This window comes from Bombus terrestris, chromosome 10 (genome assembly GCF_910591885.1).
Source record: "Bombus terrestris chromosome 10, iyBomTerr1.2, whole genome shotgun sequence".
In the NCBI taxonomy this organism is placed as follows: Eukaryota; Metazoa; Arthropoda; class Insecta; order Hymenoptera; family Apidae; genus Bombus; species Bombus terrestris.
This window is the reverse complement of record NC_063278.1, coordinates 7,623,588-7,635,589: the sequence shown is the minus strand read 5'-3', so window position 1 is coordinate 7,635,589 and position 12,002 is coordinate 7,623,588. Positions and strand designations below refer to the sequence as shown.

Here is a 12,002-nt window from a genome sequence, read left to right as displayed (position 1 = left end):
AGCAAGTAGGGAAACATTGAAAGAGGACAAGAGTAATATAAATGAATGATTTCTTGAATCTGTCGTTCGTTTGTTCACAGAGGTATTATCTATCCCATAATACGGCCCTAGTGAAATTATTAAAACGGCTCGGGCTGAGAACAATCCCACAATGGCTGAAGGAAGATCTCAGCGACACGGTGATGACCTAGCAAACGTCGATTATATGAAACGACACCGTTTCTGAACTGTTTATCTCAACGGTGAACGAAATTCACCGGTTACTAGCTGAAGATCTGTAAAATAATTGTACATTCGATTATATTCCACTGGACACCAAATCCTCGACGGAAGGACCATTCAAGTGGCCTATCCCAGTGGTTTGGCCTAAGATCGGTGGGGAGCCTGCGAAACTAGTCACTAAACGGTTTCACGGTGAACACGACCGTGACTATCGATCGTTGTTAAGCCAATAGCACTATTATTAACGTTATATTATTATTGTCATCGTTGTTGCGTCGTAGAGAACATGATTATTAGGAGAATACAGCCCGATCGCTGGTGCCATCATCCGTCTATTAGGATTGGACGCTTTCGTTCTAATCTTTACTACTAAAGATGAATTCAAGAACAAAAAAAAAAAAAAAGAAGAACTCTTCGTTTATACCCGAGTTAAATTTGTCTTCAATCTTAGTACAACGTGTTTCTCTTCGACTCTGTGAAGTCGAGAATATTTTAATAAATCAAAAGACCACAAACAAACGCACATTTTAGATTTGCGTAATGATAATCACGAACAAGTTGTCGACTCGGGGATAATAACTTTTTGGAAACTTGAGTAGTAAAGAGAAGAAGGCCAGAGAATGTTTTAACGAATGAAATTAGAAGCGACCAAAAAAAAAGAACGGTATTTTGGAAAAAGGCGATACTTGACTTCTGTGAGACGTCTGTCCAGATCGTTGCAATGTTTGAAGAGATTTATTTCCTCATGAAAGTGATCAATGTGGATAGATTGAGTACGTTGATATTTTGATCGACGATTCGTCAGTCCTTTACTTCTGGTACTAATTGCAGGATCGTTTCTGCGAGTGTGAGATATTTTGGGAACTTTGAACTTTCTTCCCGCCCACTTGCCCTCTCAGAAACACGGTGTACATTAATTCTCGTTGTGTAAGCGTATTAAAAAAATGAAGAAAAAAATGAAAAAAAGCAAGAAAAAAATTATAATGATGATTCTATGTATATTTTGACAATACTATTCTTGGTACCGCCGATGGAAAGGTCGATGAAAGATGTGTGATCGCGTCCGTTTGTACATTTATGTATCGTACTGTTTTGATGTGATCGTAGGTATACTATAATGACTTAATAAAATAAAATTTAAAGGAGAAAAGAAAGAAACTATTTCGAGAATGGTGGTTGCTCATTCTCAACGAACAATGATCTTATGTGAAAAAGTGATAAACTGCCTATTCGCAATAACTGGTCACGTTTAAGGCACACAAACATATTCTGATTTAATGATGATTCTATGTTCCAAAATAGAAGAATTATTCGTTGTTGAAGAAAATCGTGAAGATTTTTTGGAAACTTTAATACCTGGCATATTATAGCGAATTGTATGTCGTGGAAACCAGAATGCACTGCTGTGAATAAAATCGTATTATTCACAAGATAGTCTTAATGATGATAATCGTTTGTTACAAGCATATCAGTTACGATCATCTCTGTTAATCGCACGATATAATTACTTATTACTTCTATCAATAGATCTAATTCATTGATTTTCATTCAACTGTCTTTGATATGCCACTTTTCTAGTATTCTTTCAATATTGATATTACTATCGGTCTAAAAATTTCAACAAACATATCTCTTTTTAGAAAATTCTTGTTACTTAAATAAGAAGCACGATTATGAATATTTATTGAAAAATATAATTGTCTGATCGTCTTGAAAAAGAAAGACGATGAACACTATGAAACATACATCTGGCCCAACACGAGCAATTTCAATATTATGAGGTCATTCTCCGTGAAATGTACTTTTAAAAAAGCCACGTATCAATGACGAAACGTTCTATATTTTTTCATACTACCTTATCAGTGTCATGTTACCCCTTGTATATTTTGTTTTCATTTTTATACTGCCGTTAAACTGTGTCGCGTGACGTTTAACGAATCATGTACAAAGTTTATTGTTAATATAATAATAGTTAAAGATAACGACATTAATACTAAGCGATTGATCTGTTTTGTCAAATCGTGCCATTTTACCAGTGTTGTATATACAATTGTATTATTGTACCAATCGCAGCGTCGAATCTCTAGAGTCAATATTAATCAATTTTGTTCGGTATGGCGGTGGCAAAAATTGTCCGATTTCTGCCAGCTGACAATAATATGTGACAAACCGAAATCGGAAAAAAATCATAGGGGAATTCATTATACGAGTACGAATATTTAAAAGATCCTTCGGTAATTAGCACTACTTCATCGTTGGTTCAGCAGTTTAGGTACATTAAAAATGTTTCTTTAAACAAGATTACCGGAAATGGATAAGATTATAATTTATGAAGTTCCCTTAATTTTTCCTATTAAACACTACTGTTAAAATTATAATTGTTAGGCAATTAGTATTCAGATCGTTTAATGATTTATAATTATCTCCATATTTAACATTGTGCGAGCCAGTCTAATATTTAACCAGCGATAAAATATTGCTAATATTAAATTACGTGCGCATTTGAATTGCAAATTATACCAATCAACGCGCGAAGGGTAACGTTTTGTAGGTGTTCTAACAGACTGCTGTGCAAAAAAAGAGAAAAGCTGTCATTGTACGAATAAAGAAAGACGCGTGTAGAATATGTGTATGACTTTAATAGAACCTTTAATTATTTAACTTAAAATTATTCTATTGTAAAATACTGTAATAACTGTATGAATAGTCCGTAAGTTCTAATAAAACAAAAGTTAAAAATCTTTGATACCGAGTCTGCTATAATTCTCTACTTAAACTACAATAAAATTCCCTTTTCTTTGTTCTAATCGATATATAATTCGATCAATCGGTACAAAAATTCAAACATTTTAAACATTTGTTTCACATGGTCTGTGATATTCTTCGTTAATACATTATTTTTAATACCTAGGAACTTCATGATTTGTTCATAATGATTCACCGAAACTTGTTCCCGGTTGAAGATAAACGGGATCTCTGTCGGCACGGAATAATCTCTCCAGGAGTGATTTTCTCCGAGTCCTACCTTCAGCTACATTCGCTCTTAAGTGATTCAAATATTCCGATCTGTTTCTCAACAAACCCGAGTGGTGTAAGGTACCGAAAGCAAGAATCATAGTAATTGCAACGAAAGCAATTATTGTGACTAAACAGATCAGTTGCCACATAAAGTTTAACAAAATCGTCCTTACTTCGTCATGTTCATTGATACAGAAAAGAGGAACGAGGAAACTTCCCAAAATAGCACAGACCAAGTGAATAGCTACGATGTTACAATAATCTTCAAGCGCACTATTAAACACTTGCCTTGAGACCAAATAAAAGATAATGCTTCCGGTCGTGCCCAAACCAATTGCCATCATCGGAGAGTAAATATCCAGTCCAGCAGATATTACCACCAGACCGGCTACAGTAGCTTGCACACATCTCATTACAGTCCAGTGATTAAATTCTTCGCGAGGAATAAAGAAATGGAAAGCCACAACGAGTAGACTGCAGGAACTCGCGGCGAGTAAATTGTTGACAAAGATATTTTTCTGTGTTTTGGTTTTCACTTCGAATCTTAGTGCTTGAATATTCAACATACCAAGACTCTAAACCCAATCAAAATATAATATATGTAATAATTCCTATCATTTTCATACAAGTTTCGAAATAAATTTTAAAAAGTTAATATCTCAATAATGTTACCTGTAGACCAATGAACACGAATAATTGACCAGCAAAAACAGTTCCCGCGGAACCAACAGCGATGCTTGCGTCATCTATAGCATCTAGACGAAGTATCCTTCGACCAAGAGTCAGGCAACCTATGAATCCTGACAATCCACCTACAAGGTGAACAACTGCGGAGCCGCCATAATCGTGGAAATACACCTCCTGCTGCAATAATACGTTTGTTCGTATCCATCCTTGTGGCGTCCAAATCCAATGAATTAGAAACGGTTGCACCAATCCAGCCAACAAAAATCCTATGATAAGGTAACCGATGGTATGTGTCCGACCCACGATTCCACACGTTAAAATTGCAGCAGCAATTGATACGGCTGACCAGCCGATTATAATTTCGTCCTTATCGACGATTTCGTCACCGATCCAGTGTCCTTCGCCAAGCAAACCTTTTATGTCGCCTGTGTAGGCGATGACAATTCCAACAAGTGCATAGACTATCGTTACCCAACAAAAGTCAATGATGTTTTGTAATAGAATCAAATTGACGTTGTTGACTGGTACGCTACCAATGTGTATCAGAACAAAACCAATTCGTAATAAGATAACAAGAATAATACGAGCGAAACTCCGCCACGAGGAAGTGATTGAGATTAAGTCGTCATTCCTGAACCGAAAAGAGTAATCGTAGTAACTGTAGTTAAAATCATCTGGATAAATAGCAGACATAACCTCGGTAAGAAAGTATCGATCGAAATCAATGTGATTACATTGTCGAAATACTAAAAGTTATAAATTCACTTGGGACACGATTCTCTGTCGCTCGAGATACAAAACGAGAATTATAAATTTGGCAAGGTTAAAGTAAATTTCAAAGTTTAACACCGACTGGATGCAATCTGATCGTCCTCGTTTGAGTTGCCGCGCGCACGTATTTTTCGTATTGTAGGTCACTATCGATCGATCAAAACTCGATACGATTATATTTACTGCATCATTTACATACTAATTAATTAGGCATTAACATTTAATGGTATTTACTTTCACACGACTACAAAGATTTAATGCTGTGAAGATGATATCTGAAGCCTGATAAGGGTATGGAAGGCTTCATTGGAAAATAAGGATATGTGCAAATACTGTTTGGAATCATTATACTTGGAGATATAACTTTTAGGTTGGTTTGTATAGCCAACACAATAGCTATTATATATCAAGAAATATTTATTTATTACTAAAATCATTTCACATACAAATATTGTCAATAGAAATCAAATCCGCGATTTGAATATTCAATATATACCGCGCAGATAGGTACGCGAAGCGCTGATTGGTCGGAGTTTACTGAACCAATGGTAAGTAACGAAGTGCGATTCGCGCATGTCACGCTATTGGTCGTCGCAAGGTCGTGGTCTTGGGCCACAGGGACGAGCCGGCAAGCGATGCCGCCCGATCGTCGCAGGTAGTCGCTTGAAGTCTGTTGCTCGTTTCTCAGTGTTAGGTGTTAAGTGATTCGTGAAAAAGAACGATTTCAAAGTACTCGTTCACGTAGTGCTCCGTTTTTCGCGGAAGAGACGAAAAAGATGGCTACGGTATGCTGCCGCGCTCTGTACGTTGTCAAATGGTATGAAGTGTCCCGCGTGCTGAGTGTTTCCTCCACTCTAGTCACAACAAAAAGCTACCAGAACGTGAGTGTTGACATACATTGTTGTTATCAATAGGCTTGCATATGTAGTATAATATAATGTGTGATAACGATGTTTATGTTCTGTCAATATTACATACCTTGCTCGGTTAAAAGCAACAACGTTTCTGCATAAATTTATATTACGTTTTAAGATTATGCTACTACGTATGCTTTCTCTTTTTTCGCTACAGTCTTTCACTATGCGTCATATGTATCATATTATGAGAACATTTTTCAATGATCGAGCAACAGGCACCCAAATATATACATCGGTGAAACTTGTCTGTCGTTTAGCACCGGACACGAGTTAAATTGAGCCTGCAAAATTCCACCGGTACTATCCACGGTGCATACATAAACATGTATTCCCCACTGTGCTTATCAAATATGGATACCATGTGGGGCGCAAGGGTCCATTGTAACGTTTTTGATACTCTAGAACTGCCAAAGTTATCCAAATGATCACTTTCTAATTTTTCATGGAAATTTGATACACACTTGCAAGACTTGAATACATTTTCCATTTCTGAGCACTTTCTCGGATTTTTAATAAAATACACGGATAGAGGCTACTTTCTCCCCTTGCATTATGTATTTACACTTATATATATGTGTTGTGCATATTTACGTATATCGTGTCAGTACAAATCTCAGCTCTTCATTAGTAAGGTTAGTTCTGGCGAAATACCATGTCACGCGGATATGTCATTATTACGATAGTATTACATGGAAAGTATGACGCATGGTGCACGTGTAAATTCACGTTCCCTCCAGCTGTTTACTATTACGTTAGTATCTGATGTGAAGACGGAACGCCGTTACAGATTGAATTATTCCTCATACGTAATAAGGAACAGAGACCAATTTAGATATGAATCATGCGGTTCAAATGTCACATGACGCTTGACTCTTTCACCATTTTCATTACGACTTTCCTACGATAGGTTCATTCGGAAAACTGATATATGTTTCCATATGGTCCATACTCCACATTCTTGCGCAGGCTGCGTCTGCAATACGTCGATATTAATTATAATAAATAATGCTAGTTACCGGCTGCGTTCGTGGAATCCCGCTATTAGACTTATCGTCACATTCGTTACGTCAAAAGGATGTTTTCGTAATCGCATTTCGTCGTGCAATCATTCCATTACAAATTTAATTAGATTAGTTAGAGATGCAATTCAGTTTCTTATCAGTTGACGATTAATGTCGAAACGGAAAATTAGCTTCCTTCGAACGTTGCTCGCGGGTTATTTGCCCGGATAAATACTGGAATTTACACAGGTACGGATATGCGATGCACTGTTGCGATGGACTATACTTTTGCTGTGTCCAAAAAACAAGAAAATTTTCAACGTAATAGTTGAAACAAATAATTCAGTTGTGCTTCACCGTAATTTGATATTGTATATAGCTCGCCGTGATCTTGAATTTTTTAATAAATAAATTGGAATTTCGTTTCTTTATATATATATAGGAATTGGAAAACCACACCTTTGTTGTCTCGTATAATACATGATTCAGAAACGCTTACGGACTTTTATTCTACGAATCGGATAAAACCGACGATTTTATCTTATTTGGAAATTTGGCAGTTGTGGAATAGTATTAAATTAGGACACATTGACTAGACAAGACTAAATTTTTTATTACAAAAGTTGCAAATATTTAAAACTTGTGTAACACAGTTGTACAATAAAAAATTAAAGATATGTATAGGCACACATGCACGTATTACATGGAATTCAGAAATTTAGGAAAAATAAATAGTTTTATATGTATATTATATATACATCCATAATTTTATATATTGTGGTTTTCTATAATATGAAGTGAAATAAATTCATCTTCAAAATTTTTTATTATTTCATGTTATATAAAAGCATTTACAATTCAGAATTTTGTAGTTATAGTGAAATAGAGTGGCATGATTTGTATATGTCGAGGATGAGAACCTCAAAAGTTTAGGGCCTGAGGTATGACACCTCTTTATACATTCATCTTCGTCGAACATCAAAATAAGGTTTATGTCAGCATGATTATTACATATAGGGTAGGACAGAGGATTTTGATATTGGACCATTAAGGAGGCTTAGAGTTCGAACTGATATGGAACGGGTTTATTCTCCTTAAGATAATAAACGACAGCTCATGCAGAAAGTAAGAAATGTTATGGGAACATTAATGTGCATATGATTCTTGCTTTAATAAAAGTATCTCTGATGAGTCTGTAGCAGTCCATTTGTTTTATGGGAGCATAACCGTTTTTAAAAGAAATTGCTATGTTCCTCTGAGACTATCCTAGAGTGGAAAGTATAAATGCAACAATCATTTAAATAACTTCCAATGAAAAGTCAACTTAGAGGAAAAGAGAGAGACAGACAGACAGACAGATTTCCACTTTTATACTTAAATAAACATTGATATTAAAAGAGAAAAAATTTGGAATTTTTCTAATCTGCAACTTTGATTCATAGAATCAATCGTTGAGTCAATTAATTGCAAATTCAGGCATTACATGAATAGTATCTATATGTATACATCGAATACATTAGTCACATAATCGATGCTTAATAGCGATCAGAGTATATAATACGATTCACTATTGATAGTGCCATTAGATAATGCGATAATACTAGAGTAGATAGTAATGTTACTGCACTATGCAATACATAATAGTAGGTACTACAAATCGGTTGATTAAATATTTTCTAATTTCATTTTATCACTGTATTAAGCTAATGTAAGTTCCATAGACTTCATTTATATATCAATAAATTAATTACATCGGGTTTTTGATCGTATTAAGTCGTGCATAGCTTGAATGTGATCAAAGGAATCGTTGCAGCGCTATAATACACATCGTGGCGCCGTTACATAATACTTAGGGTACGTTGTGACGCCATGAATTCGTCACAATGATTAACTATAACTGCCTGCCGCAGCTTAGAATATCTTCAACATCCTCTTAAATTCCGGAAATATATTTATCTTGACCCACGACGAAAACCCACACGAACTATTAATGGCGAATCGTGGATTACAAATATGTAAATATTCTTTGTCTTGTCACAGCTATTGAATATTGAGCGAGTAATATGTAAAGAAGTTAAAAATTCTGATAAATAGAGATGATGATTCAAATCTTTACGTATTTTAATTCTTTGAATTCTAGCAATTTTTATGATGTGATCGATCAGCAACTTCGGCACATTTTACAGTAAAACCACGTATAGAGTTTGAAACCAAAAATTTCGTTTTGAAAAGAGGAAGAGAAAGACTGCGGATTTTTATGCATTTATAGGAAATTTAAAAGTGCACAGTTGTACAGAATGCATATAGTATGGAAAAATATGCAAAGTATGGTGCTTTCTATAATACTTGGTGCATAAAACAATTTTCTTCCACATTTCCGAGGTTCTACTTTTCTCATTTTATTATATTACCAAGAAAAAAGGAAAAAATGTGGATTTGCATAAAAATACTCCAAAATACCAGTTAGAAGTATCTATGAATTTATTTACATAGTATTTTCCTTTCTTTTCCATCTTTTTATCGTTGAAAAAAACAAATAAACTTTAGACTCCATTCATGCTGCCACAACTATATTAAAAACGTTTATTTGCTTTTTTTATAATAATTTGAAGGGGAAGAAGATAATTGAGTTATTTAAAATTAGAGCATTTCTAGATATCACGATATAGATATTTCCTTATCCTTATGCCGTGCATCGCGTTCACATGATTTTTGACATTTATATCGAGTCATCGGACAAGATATTCTTATCACAGATTTGCGGGACGCAACAGAAGTGGCAGTGACGCATTTCCATTAAAATTTATTCGCTAAGGCACGATACCCTAATTTATCCGTACAGCTACGAGCATTACGCAGACTGATGTATTCACAGCATCCAACACGATGTGTGATTCATTTCATATAATCAAGAGTAACTCTCGTAAACGAGAACTCTCCATCGTCCCCGTCTGCCTGCTGCTTCGTTGAGTTATCTGAAAGCTTCCATCAATGGACCGATACGATCGTGAAATACTACCAGTCACCCAAAAAGCTGATTCCATTTATTGGAGCAAGGGTTCGAATAATAGACCCTTCTCTCTGCTTAACTGTAACTTTGTTTGCAAATTTGTTTCTCAAGTCTGTATTGATTCAACTTGTTCCCCCGTTATTCATGCAAAATGCAGGAAAGTTTCCATCGATTATTCACTCGAATCCTTCATTTCATATTCCTTAATTATTTTCTACATTCACCGTTTCGTTGCGTGGTTAAAAGCGAATTTAGTAACGAAGATACAAATTGTACTTGTACTTCGATTAATATTATTTCGATTTGATTAGATAGGTTGAGTGGAATTGAAAACATTGTACATGCAGATGGAAGATTATTTCTTATGCAAAAATAAATTAAAAGGGCTGTTTACTAAGAAAATCGATTATTCACATGCACTTAAATCTTGGCGTAGTTAAGATACGTTGAATGATAATATAATAATAGCATATTTTGCACGAATACATCGTTTACATAATTTTTATGACTTATCGAATTGAAAAAGACGTAAGGGGAATATTTCGATCTTGTAAGTGGATACGTACTACGCAACAAATTCTTAAAGTTAACTTATTTTTCATTAATTTTTGTATAAAGAATCTATCTAGTTGTAAAATATTTTCGAATAAGCCCTCTATGTTTCTGAAAATGACACTTCCTCGGCTGGAAAATTCCAGATTCCAGCAAATGTATCATAAAATTAATAGGAATTTATGGAACAATACCTATTTTAAAATATAGTATGTGAAAGGTCTAATACCATCAGTAAGTGCTTGTTCATCTACTATCTGGAACGTTGGTAGTATCGAAGGATTGAAAATCACTCTCCTGTGTGATGAGTCGTCCAAACTGCTATTTCATAGCGCGGAAGAAATGTGCATATAACGGATATAGTGAAGTAAAAAGCATTCTCGGAATTGTCAGGTCGTTAATCTGACATAGATTTGCATAAAGTTGTTGACTCACGTTAATGCGTAAACGTTTGCGAACGTGACGAATTCCACGACCATATCTCGAGTGCTACTGACACTGAAACGCGAATGTTGATCGACTATTGAAACCTAGAATCTCCTGTTCTGTATTTTCAGCATTTCGCTCGATAGACAGTCAAAGATAAAATTCTGAAAAGTTTAGGTCTAAATTGAAATTTTTTGAAGAATTTAATTACCGTTTTTTTAAATTAAAGACGAAAGAAATTAGAATAAAAAGATCTCTTGCATAATAATTTATTAATTAATAATCTTATTGAATTTTTATATTTGGAATCTTAATATTATCTTTTCTTATCAAAACTGTAGAATTCTATTGCGTATTTCTTTTTTCTTTTGACGATAATGGGTTGCTGAATAATCGAGCTCAAACTCTGCACCATTTCATTACAAGATATATTAAGTCGTATAGTGTGTAATTCGTTTCTTAATTCACCGTTCAAGAACAAAAATTCTCTTAAGTCTCCATTCAATTTTAATAGAGTGGATAGAACATATTCGTGAAAGATCCCTTTTTAGATATTCGCGTGGGTGTTGGTGATAAGCTAATCACTACGCTTAGATTAGAATAATGACTCTTATCGGTTAGTCCATAAAATAGGGCGACACGGAACGGTATTATTTAGCAAGTTAACAGCGCATTATGTTTATTTATAATAAAACACATTAGGAAGTAAACAACACCAATTTCATAGAAGTAAAATTTCGCAATAACTTCTAATACCTTCGTCGCATTTGAATGCTTTAACACTTTTTTCTTTAATGTATATTTTTCTAAAATGCTATTTTTAGCAGTTAAGGAAAATTAATTGTACGAAAAATCAATCACTATCGATGCACTATCGATAAAAAATAATAAAGAGTATATGAATGAGCTATTTATTAAAATATACATATTTATTATATTAATATTAATTTTAACCCTAATCTTACCTGTAACCAACAATAATAATAATTGATTTATCCTTTTCTATTTATATGACACATGATTAACACCAATGAGTTAGGTTTAAAGTGGGTTACATAAAGATACGTCCGTCTAACCCAGAATATGGTGTAATGGAAAGTAAATTTAATTTAAATTTCTTACATGTATCTCGAACAGTAAAGCCGAGCGATGATGACATTTATAGGAAAAAGTTGTTGAGATTGACGACGTTGACAACATACTTCGAGGTCATCGAAATCATTGACGTATGCCTCTATGTAAACAATTACCGGGAAAACTTTCACAATGTTAATTAACGCAAAAACGCAGTAAATTGCCACGACGAAGCCTAAGAAATTCTTGAACCGATTAAATTCGAGGATGTATCTCGACGAAAAGTGACTTTGATTCAGCGATTCCTCAAAATCCAGTTAGTTA

At 34.5% G+C, this 12,002-nt stretch overlaps 3 protein-coding genes across 6 annotated transcripts in view; 2 read left to right on the top strand and 1 right to left on the bottom strand.

Annotated features, from left to right (window-relative positions):
- Positions 1–2,963, top strand: part of LOC100643169 (bifunctional heparan sulfate N-deacetylase/N-sulfotransferase) — a 368,987-nt gene extending 366,024 nt beyond the window's left edge. For all 3 annotated transcript variants that reach the window (XM_048409530.1, XM_048409529.1, XM_020864817.2), the window contains one exon: positions 81–2,963. In XM_048409530.1, the coding sequence (XP_048265487.1) occupies positions 81–191 (111 nt within the window). In that variant the 3' untranslated portion in view covers positions 192–2,963. The remainder of the gene's footprint in view (positions 1–80) is intronic.
- An 81-nt stretch (positions 2,964–3,044) lies between these two features.
- On the bottom strand, positions 3,045–5,044 carry LOC100643413 (ammonium transporter 1 member 3-like). The gene is made up of 3 exons (XM_048409452.1): positions 5,032–5,044; positions 3,913–4,673; positions 3,045–3,815 (listed from the first exon to the last, which is right to left on the bottom strand). Exons 1-3 carry the CDS (start codon positions 5,042–5,044, stop codon positions 3,150–3,152), a joined length of 1,440 nt encoding a protein of 479 aa, XP_048265409.1. The 3' UTR covers positions 3,045–3,149.
- Positions 5,045–5,298: 254 nt separating this feature from the next.
- LOC100643658 (calcium uniporter protein, mitochondrial) overlaps positions 5,299–12,002 on the top strand; it is an 80,049-nt gene continuing 73,345 nt past the window's right edge. Inside the window, exon 1 of one of the 2 annotated variants that reach the window (XM_012312532.3) lies at positions 5,299–5,579. In XM_012312532.3, coding sequence (XP_012167922.1) covers positions 5,475–5,579 — 105 coding nt within the window. In that variant the 5' untranslated portion in view covers positions 5,299–5,474. The remainder of the gene's footprint in view (positions 5,580–12,002) is intronic. The other variant, XM_012312531.3, reaches the window with a different exon arrangement.

Excerpts from the sequence above, each read along its gene's own strand:
- LOC100643413 (XM_048409452.1), bottom strand. Across the intron at positions 3,816-3,912 it reads TCGTGTTCATTGGTCTACAG|AGTCTTGGTATGTTGAATAT; the intron begins GTAACATTATTG and ends GATTGGGTTTAG.